This window comes from Hemiscyllium ocellatum, chromosome 29 (assembly GCF_020745735.1).
Source record: "Hemiscyllium ocellatum isolate sHemOce1 chromosome 29, sHemOce1.pat.X.cur, whole genome shotgun sequence".
NCBI classification, from domain to species: domain Eukaryota; kingdom Metazoa; phylum Chordata; class Chondrichthyes; order Orectolobiformes; family Hemiscylliidae; genus Hemiscyllium; species Hemiscyllium ocellatum.
In genome coordinates, this window is record NC_083429.1 from 40,487,129 (window position 1) to 40,510,415 (window position 23,287).

At 39.5% G+C, this 23,287-nt stretch overlaps 1 protein-coding gene across 3 annotated transcripts in view; it reads right to left on the bottom strand.

The window, feature by feature from the left end:
* Nucleotides 1-22,137: 22,137 nt before the first annotated feature.
* Nucleotides 22,138-23,287, bottom strand: part of LOC132829655 (uncharacterized) — a 112,067-nt gene continuing 110,917 nt past the window's right edge. For 2 of the 3 annotated variants that reach the window (XM_060846993.1, XM_060846992.1), the window contains one exon: nt 22,138-22,577. In XM_060846993.1, the coding sequence (XP_060702976.1) occupies nt 22,365-22,577 (213 nt within the window). In that variant the 3' untranslated portion in view covers nt 22,138-22,364. The remainder of the gene's footprint in view (nt 22,578-23,287) is intronic. The other variant, XM_060846994.1, reaches the window with a different exon arrangement.

Below are 23,287 nucleotides of genomic sequence, written 5' to 3' on the forward strand. Positions count from 1 at the left end.
TCGCTCCGAAAACTAGTTTGCTTCCAATTAAATCTGTTGGACTATAACCTGGTGTTGTGTGATTTTTAACTTTGTATACCCCTGTCCAACACCAGCATCTCCAAATCATGATTTGAAGTGTAATTGTTTAAGGATTTGGGACATGAACGACAAGTTGTTGTTGGAATCTGGCACAAGGATTAAAAAAAGGGGAGTACATTTTTTTGTGTGTTGTATTGCATAGGTTTTATGGTAATGAAATTAATTTAAAAACCTGCTTCTTTCTTTTTAAGAGTAGAAGTATGTTTAAGAGACTTGTTCATTTTTGGTACTAGAAACTGAAATGGAAGTTGGACTACCTCAAAGACCAAAACGGTATTGCAACTTTAATGTCAACTGAAGCAGTAACAGAAACAATCCTGGACTGAATGGCAATAGGGATCATTTTGCAGCTCTTCTGAACATGTTTGAAGTAGGAGTGTACTGAGGTCAAGACCTGAGTGGAACCCAAACTGGACTTTGGTGAACAGACATTAACTATTTGTCACATTAAGAATCTATTCCTCATATCCCACCTTTACATTGAGAGTACCCTCTATCGCTTTGCATGACACAATCACTGTGTAGCACTTTAAACGGATCTAAATGTTCTGGTCAGAGCATCCAGAAACAGTTGCAAGCTCTGGACACTGCCAACGTCCTGGCAATAGTGCTGAAGATTTGTGCTCCAGTTCTTGGTCATGTCCCCAGCCACATTATTCCGCAACAACACCGGCATCTGCTCAACAATGTGGAAGATTGCCCAGATATGTCCTGTACAGAAAAAGCAGGACAAATCCTATCCAGCCAATTACTGTCCCACCAATCTAGTTTTGGTCATTAGTAAAGTGATGGGAATGCAGCCTTGACGTCAAGGACTGTCACTCTCATCTCACCTTTGGAATTCAGGAGCTGATCGGTTGTGGTGGAATCTGAACTGGGCATCACTGAGGTTATTGCTGAGCAGATGTTGATTGATAGCACTATTGATGTCAACTTTCATCACTTTACTGATATTCAAGAGTAGACTGTTGGGATGGTAATTGGCTGAGTTGGATGTGTCCTGCTTTTTATGTACAGGACATACCTGGGCAATTTTCCACATTGTTAGGTAGATGCCAATGTTGTAACTATACTGGAAGAACTTGGCGAGGGGAGTGGCAAGTTCTGGAGCACAAGTCTTCAGTATTATGTTTAGAATGTTGTTAGAGCCCATGTCCTTTGCAGTATCCAGTGCCTCAAATCTTTTCTTGATTTCACGTGGAGAGAATTGAATTGGCTGAAGACTGGTATCTGTAATACTGGGAACCACTAGAAGAAGCTGAGATGGATCATCCAGTTGGCAATTCTAGCTGAAGGTGGAGGGGGGGGTACTGCAGATGCTGGAGATTAGAGTCAAGATTAGAGTGGTGCTGGAAAAGCACAGCAGGTCAGGCTGACCTGCTGCGCTTTTCCACCACCACTCTAATCTTAATTCTAGCTGAAGATTGATGCAAATGCTTCAGCCTTATCTTTTGCACTGATGAGCTGTGCTCTTCCATCTTTGAGCATGGGGTTATTTGTGAAGCCTCCTCATCCAGTGAATTGTTTAACTGTCTACTGCCATTCATGAGTAGATGTGGCAAGACTGCAGAGCTTAGATTTTTTTTTGGTAAAGGGGTAAATGTAGAGATATGGGTGGGTTGCGCTTCGGCGGGTCGGTGTGAACTTGTTGGGCCGAAGGGCCTGTTTCCACACTGTAAGTAATCTAATCTAATCTCTGTCTATCACTTACTGCTTATGCTGTTTGTCTTGCAACTAGTCCTGTTTAGTGGCTTCATCAATTTGACACCTCATCTTCAGGTATGCCTGATGCTGCTTGCATGCCATCCTTCACTCACCATTGAAGCAGGGTTTATCTCATGGTTTGATGGTAATGTTTGTATGGGGGATATGCTGGACCAGATTGTGGTTGGAGTACCATTCTGCTGCTGTTGATAGCTCACAGTGCATCGTGGATTCCTAGTCCTAAGTTGCTTGAGTTGTTCAAAGTCTATCCCATGTAGCACGGTGATAGTGCCACACAACACGGTGGAGGTTATTCTCAATATGAAGGCAGGATTTCATCTCCAAAAGCACTGTTAATGATACTGTCGTGGACAGGTACTTACGAGTGTGGCAGATTGGTAAGGATGAGGTCAAATATGTTTTTCCCTCTTGTTGGTTCCATCACTTCGACAATGCAGGTTACTGCACAATTTAGGCTGATGGATTATGGGTCTTCTGTCATAAATGAGTTTGCATAGCAACAGTGCACTTCCTTGTGGACAGAACTAAACTCATTGTAATTCACCAGTGATTGGCAGTAAAGCTCAGGGCAGGTACAGGTAGAATGAGTGTGGAACGTACAATTGAGACTTTGGTCCAATAACTTGTAAATAGCAGGATAGAAGAACTTTCTAAGACAACCGAAATGTGCATTTTTAGACCACAAATTGTTATTTTGTTTAAAAATCAATCTACTGGCAGTCTACATCTTAAACACAAAAATTGTAAATAAAAATGTCAGTTTTTCATAAACCCAGATTGCAATGCAGAAAATCTTGTGATTAGATAGGGAGATGGAATGCTTTACATTGACCTTATATTTAGAGAATGTGTAATAAAGGTCCAAAGTCTTCCAAATATAGTTGGCTGTGCTCTCTGAGTATTCAGCGCTCCTGACTCAAAGAATGACTCCCATTTATATTGTGCTTTGCAAGACCACCAGACATCACAAAAAATATTTCATTGGTTGTAATATGCTTTAAGTGCAGGCAACACGAGTTGCATAAGGTCATTGTTTTGAAGGGATTAATGTTCATGTTAAATTTACTCCTACTTTCTATTGGTGTCACACACTCTTGGCACAGTGGCCTTATGCAGTCATACATCAGCTCTCTCCAAAAGTGGAGGTATCTTTACCAGGTAATGCCTGGTAATTATCTCTGTCCAAATGTGCATAACTTATTTCTATCATGCAATAAAATTTCTTATAATCTAAGTGCTTTGTGAATCCTTTACAGTGGTGTATTCTTTACCACTAATCACTAATTAGGCCCAAGATATGCGTAGCATCGTGGCTCGGTAGATAGCACTGCTGCCTCACCTTGGGTTTGATTCTAGCCTTGGCACTGTCTGCATAGAGTTTGCACGTTATAGAACATAGAACATTACAGCACAGGACAGGCCAGGCCCTTCAGCCCTTGATGTTGCACCTGTGGAACCAACTGAAGCTCATCTATCCTACACTATTCCATTTTCATCCATATGTTTATCCAATGATCATTTAAATGCCCTTGAAGTACTACTACTGTCGCAGGCAATGCATCCACTCCTCTACTACTCTGAGTAAAGAAACTACCTCTGGTATCTGTCCTATATCATCTATCACCCCTCAATTTAAAGCTATATCCCCTCTTGCGAGCCATCACCATCCAAGGAAAAAGGCACTCACTGGTAACCCTATCTAACCCTCTGATTATATGTCTCAATTAAGTCACCTCTCAACCTTCTTCTCTCTAATGAAAACAGCCTCAAGTCCCTCAGCCTTTCCTCATAAGTCCTTCCCTCCATACCAAGCAACATCCTAGTAAATCTCCTCTGAACCCTTTCTAAAGCTTCCACATTCTCCCTGTAGTGCGGTGACCAGACCTGTATGCAATACTCCATGTGTGGCTGCACCAGAGTTTTGTACAGCTACAGCATGACTTCGTGGCTTCGAAACTCAATCCCTCTACCTACAAAAGTTAACACACCACATGCCTTCTTAACAACACTATCAACGTGGGTGGCAACTTTCAAGGATCTATGTACATGGACACAGAGATCTCTCTGCTCATCTACACTACCAATAATCTTACCATTAGCCCAATGCTCTTTATTCCTATTGCTCCTTCCAAAGTGAATCACCTCACACTTTTCTGCATAAAACTCCATTTGCCACCTCTCAGCCCAGCTCTGTCTTCTATGTCCTTCTGTAACCTACAACATCCTTCAGCACTATCCACAACTCCACCGACCTTCGTGTCATATGCAAATTTACTAACCCATCCTTTGACACCTTCATCTAGGTCATTTATAAAAATGACAAACAGCAGTTTGTCTCAAAAACAGATCCTTGCAGTACACCACTAGTAACTGAACTCCAGGATGAACATTTCCCATCAACCACCACCTTCTGTCTTCTTTCAGCTAGCCAATTTCTGATCCAAACCACTAAATCACCCTCAATTCCATGCCTCCATATTTTCTGCAACAGCCTACCGTGGGGAACCTTATCAAATGCCTTACTGAAATCCATATACACCACATCAACCGCTTTAACTTCATCCAACTGTTTGGTCACCATCTCAAAGAACTCAATAAGATTTGTGAGGCACAACCTATGCCTCACAAAACAGTGTAGATTATCGCTCATCAACTTATTCCTCTCTAGATGATTATAAATCATATCACTTGTAATCTTTTCCAACACTTTACCTACAACCAAAGTAAGGCACACTGGTCTATAATTACCAGGGTCATCTCTACTTCCCTTCTTGAACAAGGTGAAAATATTTGCTATCCTCCAGTCTTCTGGCACTATCGGTGTGGACTTGTTGGGCCGAAGGGCCTGTTTCCACACTGTAAGTAACGTAAGTAATCTAATTCCTGTAGACAATAACATAAAGATCAAAGCCAAAGGCTCTGCAATCTCCTCCCTGGCTTCCCAGAGAATCCTAGGATAAATCCCATTCAGCCCAGGGGATTTACCTATTTTCACACTTTCCAGAATTGCTAACACCTCCTCCTTGTGAACCTCAATCCCATCTTGTCTAGTAACCTGTCTCTCAGTATTCTCCTCGAGAACATTGTCTTTTTCCGGTGTGAATATTGATGAAAAGTATTCACTTAGCACTTCCCCTATCTCTTCAGACTCCACACACAACTTTCCACTACAAGCGTTGATTGGCCCTAATCTTACTCTAGTAATTCTTTTATTCTTGATATACCTATAGAAAGCTTTATGGTTTTCCTTGATTCTATCTGGCAATGACTTCTCATATTCCCTCCTTGCTCCTCTTAGCTCTCTCTCTCTAGGTCTTTCCTGGCTAACTTGTAACTCTCAAAGGCCCTAACCTGAGCCTTCGCATCTCATCCTAACATAAGCCTTCTTGTTCCTCTTGACAAGAGATTCAATTTTTTTAGGAAACCACTTCCTCCCTGCCTGACAGGTACATACTTATCAAGGACACGCTTAGCTGTTCTTTGAATAAGCTCCACATTTCAATCGTGCCCATTTCCTGCAGTTTCCTTCCCCATCCAATGCATCGTAAATCTTGCCTAATCACATCATAATCGACTTTCCCCCAGTAATAACTCATGCCCTGTGTTATATACCTATTCCTTTCCCTTGCAAAAGTAAACATAACCAAATTGTGGTCACTATCATCAAAGTGCTCACCTACCTCAAAATCTAACATCTGGCCAGGTTCATTATCCAGTACCAAATCCAATGTGGCCTCACCCCTTGTTGGCTTGTCTATATATTGTGTCAGGAAACCTTCCTGCATACATTGGACAAAAACTGACCCATCTAAAGTACTCGAACTGTAATATTTCCAGTCAATATTTGGAAAGTTAAAGTCCCCCATAACATCTACCCTGTTACTCTCGCTCCTATCCAGAATTATCTTTCCTCTACATCTCTGGAAATATTCAGACGTCTATAAACAACTCCCAACAGGGTGACCTCTCCTTTCCTGTTGCTAACCTTAGCAAATGAGTCCTCAAATGCCCTTTCTGCTACCGTAATATTGTCCTTGACGAACAATGACTCTCTGTATCTGCATATGTTTCCACCAGGTGGTTTCTTCTTACAGTCCAAAGATGTGCAGGTTAGGTGGATTGTCAAACTAAATTGACCAGTAAGCATCAAGGAATGTGCAGGTTAGTTCGGTTAGCTATGAAAGATGCAGGGTTATGAGGTTAAGGTGGGGGTGGTGCTCCGTCTGGGTGGATAGATTGATGTGGACTCAATGGGCTGAAGAGCATCCTTCTTCTCTGTGGGAATTCCATGATTGTGCAGATAAAAGACGACTGGTGGTATTAGCCAGTATCACATACCACGGACACCAGCTGTTATCATCGGGTGGGGAAATTGCCCCATGCAGTTGCAAATGTGTGTGCAGCAAATTGGCACAATGTGTAACTGGATCTTCTGTTTTCATGATACTATCTGTGCATTATATATGGACTTGAACACTGTGGTTACCTCTCCTGCTATTCTGTGAAATTGTGGCATGGGATCTTTAACATCCACTCAAACAAGTAGTTTGGGCCTCAGCTTAATGTCTCATCTGAAATGCAGCACAGTGAAGCACTCCCTCAGTACTGCACTGGAGCGTCAGCATGGTCACTGTGCTCAAAAATGGATTGGGACTTAGACCCCAAACTTTATGATGATCATGACGAGATTATCGCTGTGATCAGTTTTATCTTCATTGGTGATTTTTATGTTAACTGATCAGAATATTCCAGTAAAACAATGATTTAAGATTTCTACAGTCCTTTAAAGTTACATCATCATATTTTGCTTGACTACATCTTACTTATTCTTTCAAGTAGGACTGAGTATGTACTTAGAGTCAAAGATGTACAGCATGGAAACAGACCCTTTGGTCCAACTCATCCATACCGACCAGATATCCTAGATAAATCCAGTACCATTTTGCCAGCACTTGGCCCGTATCTCTCTGAACCCTTCCTATTCATATACCCATCCAGATGTTTCTTAAACAAACATTCTAATAGTCCCAGCATCCACCATTTCCTCTGGCAGCTCTTTCCGTACACGCACCACCCTCTACATGAAACAGTTGCCCTTTAGGTCCCTTTTAAATTTTTCCTTCTCACCCTAAACCTATGCTCTCTCAATCTGGACTTCCCAACCAAGGGAAAAGACCTCATCTACTCACCCTATCCGTGGCCCACATGATTTCATAAACATTTATAAAGTCACCCCTCAGCCTCCACACTTGTCAAAAAACACCATATCAAAGATGAAAAGTGCTAGTTACTGAAATTTGCTAAGTACATCTCACACCCTTCCCAGAAAGGCTGATGTCAACGTGAAGGTCCCATCTTCTTGACCTCTGCCCCTCCAAGGCATGATAACCCTCAGGTTAACCTCATGACTCTTGAAAGAGAGAACAGCATTCTGCAAGCAAATGGGACCAGTTCAGTTTAGAAAATCTGGTCAGACTGGCAGATTGAGCTGAATGTCTGTTTCCATGCTGTATGACTCTATGGTCCTCTGGCATTATGGCGAAATTACCTTAATCAGGCATTACCCTGCTATGCACACTTCTCCCACAAGATGGGGCTCTATAAATGGGAGCAGCTCCAGCCAGCGCCATTTATGTTTTCAGAACAAATTTGTTTTGTCCATGAGCAAACAAGATTATAAGCACTTCCAGACAAATTGCTATCTCTTATTTTTCAGCTTAAAACAATGGAATGTTTCTCCCTTTCTTTTCCCTTCTGTCACTTTTTCTCCTTATCTACACAACTGCTGGGCCTCAATATTTGGGACTGCACTTGCTAGCATTTTGGAAGGGTAGAACCTGGAGCAAGAGGCATGGAATCTGACAGAGGGAGTTCACTGTGAAGCAAGGTACAAAGACAGCACACAGTTCGGCTTCCTTCCTCATGCTCATTGCACTGAATTACATGGAATTTACTGCAGAATCAAGCCATTCAGCCCCTGGTGGGGAAGTGACATTGTTAATCAGGGACAGTATTACAGCTGCAGAAAGGGAGGTTGTCAAAGAGGGTTTGTCTACAAACAGGGAAGTCACAAACAGGAAAGGAGCAGTCACTTTATTGGGAATTTTCTACAGACCCCCCAGGAGCGGATTGGGAGACAAATTTTGGAAAGGTGCAGAAGCAACAGGGTTTTGTCATCGGTGACTTTACCTTCCCTAATATTGATTGGAACCTCCTTAGTGCAAATTGTTTGGATGGAGTAGATTTTGTCAGGTGTGTCCAAGAAGGATTTCTGACTCAATATGTTGATAGATTGACTGGTGGAGAGGCCATATTGTATTTGGTGCTTGGCAACTAACCAGGTCAGGTGTCAGATCTCTCATTGGGACAACATTTCCGTGATAGTGATCACAACTCCCCGACCTTTACTATAGTCGTGGGGAGGGATAGGACCAGTCAGTGTTAGGAAGTATTTAACGGGGGGAGGGGGAATTACAATGCTATTAGGCAGGAACTGGGGAGCATAAATTGGGAACAGATACTCTCAGGAAAATACATGACAGAAATGTGGAGGTTTTTTCAGGAGCACTTTCCGCGAGTGCTTGATAGGTTTGTCCCACTGAGATGAGGAAGGGATGGTAGGGTGAAGGAACCTTGGATGACAAGAGATGTGGAACACCTAGTCAGGAGGAAGAAGGACATTTACTTAAGAATGAGGAAGGATCAGACAGGGTTCTAGAGAGTTACAAGGAATCCAGGAAGGAACTGATGAATGGACTTAGGAGAACTAAAAGGGGACATGAAAAAACCTTGATTTGTAGAATAAAGGAAAACCCCATGGTATTCTACAATTATGTGAGGAACAAGAGGATGGCTAGGGTGAGCGTAGGGCTGAGTAGGGATAGTGGAGGGAACCTGTGCCTGGAGTTGGAGGAGATAGGAGGGCCTGAATGAATTCACTAGTGAGAGGGACCTTGTCGTTTGTGAGAACAGCACAAAATGGGCTGTTATATTCAAACAGAATGTGAGGACTGCAGAGGCTGGAGATTAGAGCTGAAAATGTGTTGCTGGAAAAGCGCAGCAGGTCAGGCAGCATCTAAGGAACAGGAGAATCGACGGCTTATGCCCGAAACGTCGATTCTCCTGTTCCTTGGATGCTGCCTGACCTGCTGTGCTTTTCCAGCAACACATTTTCAGCTCTGATACATTCGAACAGGTTTGTGTTAAGGAGGAGGATGTGCTGGAAATTTTGAAAAACATGAGGATAGCTAAGTCCCCTAGACCAGACGGGATATACCCAAGGTTACTATGGGAAACGAGGGAAGAGATTACTGAGGCTTTGGCAATGATCTTTGCATCCTCACTCTCCACTGGAGTGGTACCAGATGATTGGAGGGTGACAAATATTATTCCCTTGTTCAAGAAAGGGAACAGGGGTAACCCTTGGAATTACAGACCAGTCAGTCTTACATCAGCGGTAGGCAAATTATTGGAAAGGATTCTGAGAGACAGGATTTATGATTATTTGGAAAAGCATAGTTTAATTAGAGATAGTCAGCATGGCTTTGTGATGGGCAGGTCATGCCTCACAAGCCTTATTAAATTCTTTGAAGATGTCACAAAGCACTGATGAAGGTAAAGCAGTAAATGTGGTGTATGTGGATTTTAGAGAGGCGTTTAATAAGGTTCCCCATGGTAGGCTCATTCAGAAACTAAGAATGCATGGAATACAGGGAAATCTGGCTTTCTGGATACAGAATTGGCCAGCGCATGAAAGACAGGGATGCTGGTAAATAGAAAGTATTCAGCCTAGAGCTCCGCAGTGGTATTCCGCAGGCATCTGTTCTGGGACCTCCACTCTTTGTGATTTTTATAAATGACTTGGATGAGGAAGTGGAAAGGTGGATTAGTTGACCGATGACACAAAGGTTGTTGGTGTTTCGGATAGTATGGAGGGCTCTTGTAGGTGACTTAATACATGATGATGAAAGGCATCGATAGAGTGAATAGCCAGAGGCCTTTTCCCAGGACAGAAATGGCCATCAGAGAGGGGCATAATTTTAAAGTGATTGGAGGTAGGTTCTTTACACAGAGATTGGTGGGTGCATGGAATGCACTGCCAGCAGTGGTGGTGGAGTCAGATACATGAGGGACATTTAAGCGACTCTTGAATAGGCACTGGGATGATAGTAAAATGAAGTAAGAGTAGGATAAAAGGCCGGCACAACATCTTGGGCCGAAGGGCCTGCAGAGTGCTGTACTGTTCTATGTTTTACTGCAATATTAATGTCAGAGGTACCAGCTTTAAATCCTGCCATGCTTAGTCTTGACAGAAAGGCAGATCCTTTCTGGATTCCAAAAAGCAGAAACATCAACTGGTTTTCTGCCCTTGACTAGCGTCCAATATCTGGTTAGTACACGTGTATTCAGAACTAGACTGGACCTGGCTTTGATATCCTCCATATTCAACTGGCTGGAAATCACATTATTTGACCAAGTAATTTTCCAACCTGCCACACAACACATATTACTTTAAATGTCCAAATTCACAATCTGGATCAGAAATTGAATTCTATGATCATAAAACCCCAACTGTGCAAAAGAGGCCATTCAACCCATTAAGTCTGTATCAACCTCCAAGGAGCATCCCAAAAGAACCCAATTCTCTTCCCTACCGCCATAAGCCCGCATTTACGATGGCTAACCCACTTAGTCTGCACAATCCTGGACCCGACAGACAATTTAACGTGATCAATCAATCTATCTAACCTGTATACCTTTGAAATGTGGGAGGAAACCGGAGTACACAGCAAGGTCCAGTCTGTTCATCTTCCACTCACAATTCCCAGTTCACAACTGCAAACCAGAATTGTTCACAGAATAAGTAAAAACAATGAAAAATCAGCGAAGATTCTAACAGCTGGCCGAAATCAGTAAACTCAGTTCCGACCTTTTGAGACTGCAGCACCTTCTTGGATGTCTGTCTCAAGGACTTCTTGGACAAAACTCATGGGACCCAAGCAGAAATTTATTATCAAAGATATCAGCAGAAATTCGGTCAATTGTACTCCATGCATCCATCAAACATTTACATTCTGCACAGCAACAAAACAAATCAAGATCACCAATGAAAAATACCAAGTCTTGTTTTTAATATCTAGATGTGTTAGCAATTTATAATATGATCAGGAACTTTTCTCTCAAAAATCTTTAGTTTTGAAAGTGGTTAGGGAATGAAAAAATCATATACACCATCAATTACAACACTTTCAAACAATGTTTGCACCATTAGCAGTCTACTAAATTTACATCATCTCCTGGTAGAGGTGAACAACCATGGTTAAAAAATGCAAAGCATGATATTCTGAAATCCCTTATTGGCGCTGTCAGCTGATTAAGTCAAACGCCCAAATTATTAGCCTAGCATCAAATTGTCCCACTTCATCCTTAGCTAAACAAAATCGGAATGAAAGGTTGCTCTTATCTAAGTTTTGTGTCCATTTTCTGGACACATTTCCATTAAACTCAGAAACGTTTCTGAGTTACACATTAAGGAGTTAATTGTAACAGCAGTTTTTGTTTATGATGGGTATATGGCCCACACACATTTTCTTACATGGGAAAGAATATCCTCATTTCCTGAGGCTGGTGGATACTTCTACTTGAAAACTGTATTTTTGACTGAAAGCTAGCTCATAAAAGTTTTAAGATGTGTCACGAAGGAGAAAAGGGAAACAGAAGTTGAGAGGTTTGGGTGAATTTTACAGCTCTGGCCCAGGCAATTGAAGGTGCAGCCAACACATGGCGGTGCAATTATGATCAAAGATGCTCATGAGGTCAGAATTAGATAATATAGATGTTTCAAAGTGTCAAGGAGATTAAAGGTTAGAATGTTATGATGTCTATGAGGGCATTAAAAACATTAGAATATTAAAATCAAGATGCTACTTAATTGGGAGCCAACTGAGGTCTAACTAATGCAATTGGGTTTGAATGTAAAGCACTTGATATTGGTGCAGGACAGAACAGTGTGCACACTTGTATGTTGCTAAATACAAAAAATGGATGTTATTGGATGATTGGCTATTTTCTTTAAATATTGGATTAAGTGTTAAACTCTTGCAAATAAAGGTAGTAAAGATCTGCAATGCATCGCCAAGACATTTGAAAGTAATTTTAAACAGGTAATCATAGTCTCATAAAATTCTGTATAAATGCCCCTTCACATTGTGCGCAGTGTGATTTTTGAAAAGATTTGTAGCTCAGGTTGAGTTTCAGGTTGTAAGTTTTCTAGCTGAGCTAGCAGGTTTGTTTTCAGATGTTTCGTCACCAGACTGGGTAACATCATCAGTGAGCCTCTGGTGAAGCGCTGGTGTTCTGTCCTGCTTTCTATTTATGTATGTTGGCCTGTTAATTAGGAGGTAGCATTTCCGGTTCTCTTGCTCAGAGGTTGGTAAATGGGGTCCAAATTGATGTGTTTATTGATGGAGTTCCACTTTGAATGCTAGGCCTCTTGGAATTCCCATGAGTGGGATCTCTGTTTAGGCTGTCCTAGGGTGGATGTGTTGTCCATTCAAAGTGGTGTCCTTCTTTGTCGGTCAGTAAGGATACTGGTGATAACTGGCCATGTCTTTTGGTGGCTAGTTGGTGCTTATGTATCCTTGTGGCTAGTTTCCTGACTGTCCGATGTAGTGTTCGTTGCAGTCCTTGCAGGGTATTTAGTATCTGACATTCATTTTGCTGTTTGTTGCTACAGGGTCCTTTTGGTTCATCAGTAGCTATTTCAGCTAAACATCAGAATACATCAACTAGCCAACAAAAGACGTGACCAGCTGTCACTAGTATCCCTACACACAGATGAAGAAGGATACTGCTTTGATTGGGACAGCACATCCATCCTAGGACAGGCTAAACAGAGACAAGCAGAGGAATTCCTAGAGGCCTGGCATTCAAACCGGAACTCCATCAACGAACACATCAATTTTGACCTCATTTACCAACTTTTGGGAAAAAGAACCAGAAATGATATCACTCACCTTAACAGACCAAGACACATAAATAGAATGCAGGACAGATCACCGGTGCTTCAAATGCAGGTTCACTGATTATGTTACCTAGCATGGTGACAAAACGTCTGAGAACACACCTACCAGTTCAGCAAGCAAACTCATAACCTATTGTATGCTCTTTTAAGATCTTTAACTTTAAACCGAACAAAAAAAAACTGTGGATGTTGAAAATCAGAAACAAAAACAAATTGCTGGAAAAACTCAGCAGGTCTGGCAGCATCTGTGGACAGAAAACAGTGTTAACCTTTTGGTTCCTGTGAACCCCAGTTCTGAAGGGTCACTGGACCTAAAATTTTAATTCTACTCTCTGTCCAAAAATGCTGCCAGACCTGCTAAGTTTACCAAGTAATTTCTGATTTCATTTTTCGCTTTGTAATGGTTCTTAGGAATATCTTGGGATTATTCATTATATAAAAGGTGCTGTATAAATACAAGCTGTTTTTGCTCAAGTTAGCAGTGCTTAGCCCAACTGCGTCATCAGTCCATACAATTTGGCTAATCTCTTCCCAATGTAACATGGCTCAGCATTAACTGATTTTATTGCAGTAATTATTTTGAGCAATTGCTTGGGTCTGAGTTTATACAATTTTTAAGTCATTTATAGTTGGCCTTAAAGTCAAGTAGGAGAACATGATTTGAATACTACATGTAACAGCCTCCGAGCGACTTGGAACAATAATGTTCTTCTGGAGGTTAGTGAGATGGGCTGATTGCACAATTTATTGCTTATAAAGCATGAGTCATAATCAATCCAGCTAACCACAAAGAAAGGAGAATGCAGGAAATGATGCAGAAAATAATTTAATTCAGGAATTTATCATTTGTAATGGGATAATTTCTCAGCGATTGGAGCACAACTTAAATGCTCCAGTAGTACTTCATAAACTGGTAACCTCTTACGGTAATGTACAGCATGTCTATTCTCCATGAGGAATATCACACCAACAATAAAATTAACACATTAAACCTACTGTCAAAGTCAATTATCTTTATGTTGTCATCTCTGAAGGAGTAAGAACAGCAGATGAGCTGTGTGAAACAATCTGTTTTCACTTGAAGCTCTGGATATAAGGTCATCCTCCCCTTTTTGAGGGTTTGTGTGTTTTCAAGGTGTTCAAACGACAACTGACTCACCACAGAAAATCGACATCAGTCAGATATTTGATGCTTGTCTAAACCTGAGTTCAACAGCAGCTTGTGAAGCTAAGTCCTATTCAAAATGGCAAAACAGAACTACAGTCCACTAATCATTCTCGAGAAGGGTCTAATTGGAGCAATATTAAAAGTAAGATCATAGTAATGGGAAATAAGGACTACACATGGTTACTGGAATAATGATAAGTGATGAGTTTATACAAAACAGAGTCCCACAGTAGTTCATAGGCAGTAAAATGCAGGAGATATCAATAGCAGAACCTCAGAGGGACGTGAACAATGTGGGCTTTGGTGGCATAGCTGGATTATATTAGAAGCTAAATAAGCCCTTTCTTGATGTTGGGAGAATCTCATTACATTTCCAGAGTTCGCACTATCGAGACAAGATTCTAGCTGGGGAGCAGTGAGATACACAGAGGAACCTCGATTATCCAAATATCGATTATCCAAATATTAATTATCCAAATTTGGGATTATCCAAAGATCTCAAGGTCCTGATAGAAACATTGCATTAAAGAGGTGTTTCACACTGATTGCGTCTTTTGTTTACAATGATTAAAAATTAACCTGGCTCACTGAAATGCTTCTGAGAACAGTTCTGGACATCAATGGGAGTCCAGGCACCATCTCCAAATGACTGACCGCCCGGGCTCTCTCTCTCCCCACTTTCCCTGTAGTTCAACATATATTGATAAGTTAGTAAAATGGGCAGACACAGGGTAGATGAAACATATATATTCATGTATAAAGTATGAAGTGGTTTTCTGGGTTGGAAGAGGGGGCAAAGGTAGATAAAATAAAGGACTGAATTCTAAAATAAGTATAGAAGCAGTGTTTGGGGGTACATGTGCATAAAATAAATAAATAAATGAAGATGGCTGAGCAGGTTGCAAAGTGATTAATGAGGCATATAGGATCTTGGCTTTTATATCTTGAAGTATAACACAAAATCGACGAAGTTATGATGAATCATTATAAAACATTAGGTCAACCTTAAATTGAGTATTGTGTGCAATTAAAAACAAACCATTTTAGGATGGATACTATGGAAAATAAAGAACATGAAAGCATGGGAAGGGTAAAAGCATGAAGACCACTGGCAGCCTGTGGTCTGTGGAAGACAGGATGGGATAACCATAGTGCAACATTCTTATACCAATGAGCAGAGTAAGGTTAAGGATGAAAGGTCACTATAGTGAGATGAGATAACACAAGTAATAAAGCAAGTTTCTCTGTTAAGTGTTATTATGACTGGATTGGGACAATAAATATGTGGGACGTGACATTAAAATATCTAATTAATAGTCAGTCGAGTCAGCTTGAGACAGGAGACTATTGTAACAGATGGAATAGCTAAATATCTATCATGACTGTTAGTCAGGAATGGAAAGATCACTGTAGCACAGTTAGCAATAAATATCTAACCGTGACATTAGAATAACATGAAGTAGAATGTACAACTAAAGAGATAATGGGAACTAACATCACTGGTTTATTGTGCAGCTAGAGTGAGGTACTTTGATTAATATAGTTGGATATGCTGATAAGCTAATAGAAACAGGATTAAAAAAAATATTAAAATCCGCGGACCCTGAGGTTCGTCGGCATTCGAGAATCTGCTTTCTCAATGTCACGGTTTTTTTGTTTGCAAATAAAAGACCTACTTCTTGAAGAACTCTCCTGGTGGTTCTCTATATTTCCTCCATAACAATATAAAGGACATAACCATCTTGGAATGAGAAACTCCTTTATGAGGATTGATTGGTACCTGTTCTGTTCAGAGAAGTGAAATTTGACAGATTGTATTTGAGGCCTCGAAAATCCTGAGGGGTGAATATAGTGCAATCAAGAGAAATTGAACTAATTGGTGGAAGAGTTGAGAACAAGGAGACACCAATTTAACGTAATTGCCAAAAAAACTGATGATGCCATGAAGGGAAAAAAAACGTACAATGTGTGGATAGGATCTGCAGTGAAATGCTGGTGAGTGTGGTGGAGGCATTAAATCATAGTTTGCAAAATTAGAAATTTTGGAAAGAATTGGAAAGCTACCTGAAGAGGAAAAAAATTGTAGAATCTTCAGGAAAAGACACAGAGGGCTTATGAGGCCTCCTTCTGTGGTATAGCCATTGTATAATTCTATTAAATTAACCCCAGTTCAATGTTATTAGATTTAAATCAAGACTGCTCTGCACCATACCCAGATAACTAAATGGCTCAATCACCACGTCAGAGCCAATTATTCACATCTATATTATCAAAAAGGTCATTCATCTGTTCTAAACAGGTACATAATAAATATATTGACATCAATTGTAAAATCGAATTTGAAAATGTATGGCGAGAATTACAAAGTTTACTGCAGGCTTTGAAAATAAATTTAAATCAATATACAGACAGGAAAATGATACAAATGAAATTGAGCCAGTTTACTGTCTTGTTTTGCCTATCAACAGTGAAAGTAGCCAATACTTTGATTTTCTTAATATTATAGACAACCACAGTTTATTTAGACTGAAGAATACACACATCATGTCATGATCTGAGTTCAAAACTTAAGAATCTCAAGTGTCATATCAGCAACATTAGTCATTCCAATTTAACTAGAACATTTTACTTAATCGAGTAACATAACTCTCAAACATTTAGAATTCAGAGCTACACAAATCCAACTACTGCTGTGATATATACAGGAGAATTATTTTGTCACAGTTGATTATCAGGTGCATTGTGTGGGGAATTACATTTACACGAATAATATTGTTGTCTTCCAATTTTCAGACCAAGTCTGACATCTTCTCAAGCAAATGTTAGATAACATATTTAATAACTTCCATTATAAATTGTTTTCTTTCTGCCACCAGAATAATTCCACAAGCTGGGATGTCTGCCAGTTCAAATAATTCCAAACAGGATGATGATACAATTACCAATGTTCATTGGATGCTTTAATTTTGAAGCCAACCACTGGTTAGAAATAAAGAATGTGTGCACACACTGCATCTATTTCAACTCAACAACATAGATAGCAGCCATTTGCTGGATAATTTCTCAGGGCATCGTCTTGTGCAATGAGTCAACCTGCCTGGTTTAAAATATAAGCAAAGCTGGGCTGTTAATTGTCAATCACCAATAATGAGTGCATTCTCCGTGGCAAACCCATGAGCAATCACAGTCCACTTGCCAATCAATTTGCATTTTCCCTTCTTACCTCTCATTGAGGGCTTTTCCTAGGATGGCAGGATTGACATATGAAAGACTTGAACAGCTTGTACTATACTCACTGGGAGTTTAGAAGAATGAGGAGGGACCTCGAGAAACCTATGCAGTTCTAACAAAACTAGACAAGGTAAACACAATGTTCTGGATGATCCATTTAGGACTGAGGTGAGGAAACATTCATCCAGACAGTGGTGAGCCTCCTGAATTCTCCACCACACAAAGTGATTGAGACCAAGCACTGAATGCTTTCAAGAAAAAGTTAGCTGTTGTTCTTAGGTTGAAAGGAATAATAGGTATGGAAAGAAAGTGGGAAGAATAATTTGGATAATCAGTCATGATCATATTCAACTGCAACACAGCCTTCAAAGGGCATATAGCCTACTCGTGTTCCAATGTTCTTTGCCTTATAATTGTTGATTTTCCCCAAATTGGTATTCTTCCCAAAAGTATTGAGAAGTGCAAGATGAAAATCTTCAACAAATTTGTCTTTTTATAGCAAAACACAGGTTCTGTAGCACCAAATTATTTAATATTCTTGATGTATACAATGTACATTCCGTGTCAGGAATACATTCCACCCAAGTTCTGCAAATTCAACCCCCTCTTTCATCTCTTCCCCAGGTTAATATACATCCAACCATTCAAGTTATTATCTGTCATTTGCACCACAGAAATGTAGGATCACAAGGAACCTTCTGCACACCAGCTACCCAAATCTATTCACATTAGCGTCTAATTCCAATGAGTCAGAAGGCCAATCAGCCTAGTTATTTGCACGGTGATTCATTACATATGTTAAGGTACGGATTTCTAAAAAGAAGTTTATTTTCTTATACTTTCGCACATAGACCCTTTGACCATTAGCATGAAAACACTGGAACTCATGAACAACATACCAATTACTATGACAACCAGTAGCGAGTCTTAGAAAATTCTGTCATGTTGGGGTGAGACGCATTACTGTCACCAAGTAAATGGAGCTGAAAATAAAAACATTATTTTCTCAAAGTACCTGCCCTAATTTAAAAAATGATTAACACCAAAGACAACTACTTGGCAAATTAGTTAACATGATGCACAGATATGCCAGTTTGTCACCCTATAAACCCTTTCTGGTTTTTGTGGCATATGGGTGAATGACAATGAGCCTCCAGAATTGACACAAGGAGCTAAATGTTATTCGTAAGCACAGAAGATCAACGTTGACAGTAAGTTCTTTGTAACACAATGGTCGCATTCTTGTGCAACCCTGCATTATAGAAAAATCACTTTTGAAACTGCGCTTAAAGCTTTGGCAATGTAATTGCACTGCAACCAACACACGTTTAAAAGTTCACGCTTAAGTAAGTGTCCCCAATTCGTCAATCGCAATAACGAAATGTGCATTATAGCAGAATGACTTACAATGGCAATACAATAAAGAAACATAGTGAGCAGACAGAACATGGTTATTTGGCTCAGAGGAGCTTAAACTTGTTTGTGAACATTCCAATGGAAATAAATCACTGACATGGTCAGACGGATCAGGATGGTTTTGTGTTTTTAGCCAGATATTTATAACCAGTAATTTATATTGAGGAACAACTGAACATTTTTTTACTTCATTTGAAAGTACATTGGTGTGTACTTGGAGTTATTTCAACCCGTCACATTGGAAATAACAAAGGTTTCACAAAGCAAATACACATGTAAATATGGGTCAGAATGAGACAGACTATTGCCTTAAAACATGTCTTTAAACATTTAGACTAAATGTAAAACTGAATTATGGAACACATTTACTGCACTACAAAAGAGACAGGCAGGAAGGCTCAGAAAAAAGGGGTGGGAGGGAGGGAACTCAAGGAATGCAGAACACAGGGACATCTGGGCTCACCAAGTGATAACAGGATGCTGTAAGGCAATTAAGAATATTTGCATTAGCATCAATGAATCTGTGTGAACAGGACACCAAGTGATAACATTCCCAGCCGTTCCCTTGGGAAATTATAGTGTTTGAATCTGACCCCGAAACAAAACTAGGTACTATCAAAAGCTTTGTAATTAACGGTCAGATGCTGTCAATTAGAATGGACAATTGCAAGGGGGGCATACACAGACAGAAAAAATATCTTTGTTGTTACAAGACCCTGGACTGGAGAGTTCAAAAGGACACTAGAGAGAGAGACCATTTTAGTGCTGAGGTTGGCGGAGGCAGCAGAAATTTAACTCTTTGTGCTTATTTGCTATGGATTCAATTTAATTGCATTTTGGGCCTTGATGATATTGAGTAGCCATTACCAGTTATTAAATACAAACTCTGTAAAAGGGAATGTTAGTGAAGCTTTAACTTACCTGCTGTTCTTACAGACTGCTCCACTGTCAATTCTAATTAATCAGATCTTATGACTTATTTGAATTTGAATCACAACCCTGAAAAGAAAGCATGTTTAATTCAAAGACTAATGAGTCAGTTTAAATGCAACCTTATAGTAACATTTCAGCCTCAGATACAGAATGATTCAGTGCTGAGAAAGCAGGAGTCTGCTCCTAATTTAGAAATTCTAAACCTAACATTGAAGAGATTCTGGCACAATGTGTCAGGAAGCCTTTTTATGATCAAAAGTTTGCCCTCCTTGCTAAGAAGCCATCTTGTAAAACAATTGTATCCGACATGTGAGCTGTGCAAGGTTACCTTATGAACTCTCCAATTAGCTCAGATTGGTACCTGTTTATGATCGGAGTTTATCTCGCTAGCAGGCGCCTAACTCGGCTGGGTAGGTTTATCCACCTGATGAATGGCTCAGGGCCTGTAGGAGTGATTAGTCAAGCCTAACACAGACTTGCCAATTAACTTTTCTTCCTTATGAATTATTGTCTTTCACTGTTATCTGTCTAATTAAGAACATGAAATTTTTAAAACAAACTTCTGTATAAAGGAAGCCAATTTGTAACAGTACGCGGAGTAGCCTGCTGGGGCACCTGAAGAGCTGGTACTCTACTTTCCTACGTTATTAGAACCAAGTTAGTTTAGCTTATAGGTATCAGTGTTACGTTGTAACAGTGATGCTATTGGTAAATAAAGGGAATGACTAAAATTAAACTAATCTGTCTATAAGAGGGTTTTCTATTCCAGACTTTTAAAGAGTATGATCTCTGGGACAAACCAAGAGAGAAACTTACAGGTCTGAGTCCATAAGGGATTCCCTGGGCCGTCTCAAATCTGTACTTTAAGAAGGTGTTATGCAATTGTTTTTCTCTTTTTTCCCATTTGAATTATTTCCAACAGTACTAACTTTGAAAATCGTCAGAATAATTATTGTAATATCAGTATTTTGCTCTGGAAATACAAACTACACAAACTCTTATTTGGATCAAATGGATTGAGACATGTGAGTCCTGTTGTATCCTTCATAAGAAACTCTAATTCCTACCAGTTATCTTGCCAGCAAGCTTGCCTGGCCGGTACTGGCAGAATCTACCTAATGGTTTGCATTAACAGCTGTCAATGTTGAATAAAATTAATCAGTGTGATTTTCAATCAGAAACTACATAGTAGAGGGAACACTTTCTGACAGAAACATAATGCAGTTAGAAAGGTGCTACACAGGCACTGATTAACCGAGTGGTATCAACAGTATTTGCCCTACTTTTGTCCCTTCTTATATTTATCTTTCTCTTGTCAAATTGACTTTGGGATTGCTCTTCTTACTCCTTAGCTAAGGTGAAAAAGTAATTACTTTATATTAATTAATTGTTTGGTAGTACAGAACTTGAGTATTATCAAAGCTTTTCACCTTGCACTTATTGGAACAATTCATAAGAATACCAAGGTAAAGGGAAACATGTATGAGCAGAGTGTGCTTATTAGTTGACAAGTGGGTTACAGATTGATACAGGCATTGTCATAGAGCATAAACTAGTCAGGTGATGACAAACCATGAACTGCCAAGCTTTCAATTTAAACTAGGAAGTTGCCTCTGGTTGCTCAACATATTGCCTTGAGGCAAGAACCAGAGAAAGGTCAGGGGTGATACTGTTCAGGTGAAACAGGCTTTATGTGCATATATTGCAACAGTGAAGAACAGGGGCCTCTTCATTAATATCTAGCTTTCAGTCCACAAAAAAGTGCCACACCACATTCCTGGCTGAAAATATTAAATTTTGTGAGTATATTTCTAAATACTCAGGATTATTTCACAAATGTTGCCCAAGCACAGAATAACATGAGGGTTTTGCAAATATGGCTGGTTAGACATGGCCAGTATCTTGCCTGTTACGAAGTTGAAGGGCCATACAATTTAATACAATCTGCCAATCTTTGGATTGAAAGTCTTGCATACCTGGCATCACACTGGCACTGAAATTCACATAACATATTACCCATTTATTAACAAGCAGTCACCCTATTAGCTTGATGATAATATTCTGTTGGTAGCAAACATCACATGATTTTATTCATTCAAATATTTATCAAAGATTGTGTCTCTATTTTTATGTGTGAACTCCCTAACATTCAGGTCATTTTCATTGTTCTTTGGGTCAAACAGAAAAGCGTACTTACTGCAGTATATACACCTGATCTGCCTCTTTATGATGTGTTAGAATAAAATATATTTCTGTAAAGCAAAAGGACAGCTTCATCTTGTGTCGATTCATTGCTGTAGTGTTGAGGTGCTTTGTATTGCCTGAATTTTCTATTTTTACCAACAGTTTATCCAACACAAATGCTATAATGCATAAACCAATGGGATGCACAATAGTCTGACCTGATTATTGCGCTGCAAACACAAACATAACATTTCACAGAATGACTTTCACTCTTTTACTAGTTCTGATCGATGAAACATCACAGCAATAGTTAAATAGAAAGTGATGCTCTTCTTAAAAAAAAAGTTTTATCAGTTTATTAAAAGTTGCATTGCAATTTCAATTCACAAAGAAATAGTACCACCTTTACAGGGAATCAACTTAAATTTTAATCAGTCATTTTATCATTATTTGTTCCTATAAGCAAACAAACCAGATACGACAGAACCATTTCAAATTGTTTCTGCTGCATAGAAATTTCCAAAATACAGCAGGTTAGCCAGCAGCTAACATCTAAGTCCACGAAGAATCTTATGTTCCAATTTAACTGACATTTCTTCAACTCTACAGGCCATCAAAACTGCCTTCCAGCTCCAGCAAATCTCCAAGAGGTAATGATTCAAAACATGAAGGATTTGCACTCACAGACAGGCAGCTACTGAATTTCTCTCGTGTTGCTGGTGACAGATCAGGTTGTAGAGTAGGATAGCTGGGGAGGAAAGGATTATCATAGTTTGTGGAAGCAAATGGAAACATTTCTGGAGCAGATGGGTACATCTGAAAGATAGAGAAAATGCATAACTTTACTAAATTTGCCAACAACTTTACAAATTAGAAGTAGGAAAATATGTTTGCAGTGATTTAGGTGTAATATCCAAGTTAGATATTATTTTTGACCTGTTACAAGTCAAATCGAAAGTCAGCTTTTAATCAAATACTAAAAAAACATTTTAGGTACTTAATATGCAAATTTAGAACAAAATGGAATCTCAAACTTGGCTTTTGCTGGTAATCAACCTCATAACATGAATACAACTATATATCAGTTATTTTTGTAAAACAATACAAATCTTAGGTAATTCTCTGCCTATGACTGAATTCTGCTTCAGCATGATGTAGGATGTGTTTCTTTGAAGTCACCTGGCATGAAATGACCATTAAAATTTGTGGTCTAGGTGTTTAGTTGGCAAACCATATGGAAGACCATGGTACTGAAATTTAAATTGGATGATGTGTGATATCTGGAGTGAAACAGGGATATTTATTAAATGGAATCATGCTATCATTTCTTTTTTTAATCTCAACATGTTTTCATGTGAATCGGATATGAATTGCTTTTCTCCGTAATTTTCATGCACTGTAACACATGCAAAATGTTTGGGTCAATAATATTTTAATTTCACATCCCTAAAAGTGAATAACTTAGACAGTGTCAATGCTATATGATATTTAAATAATGATTGGAGCAGACTTGAAAATATATTTTC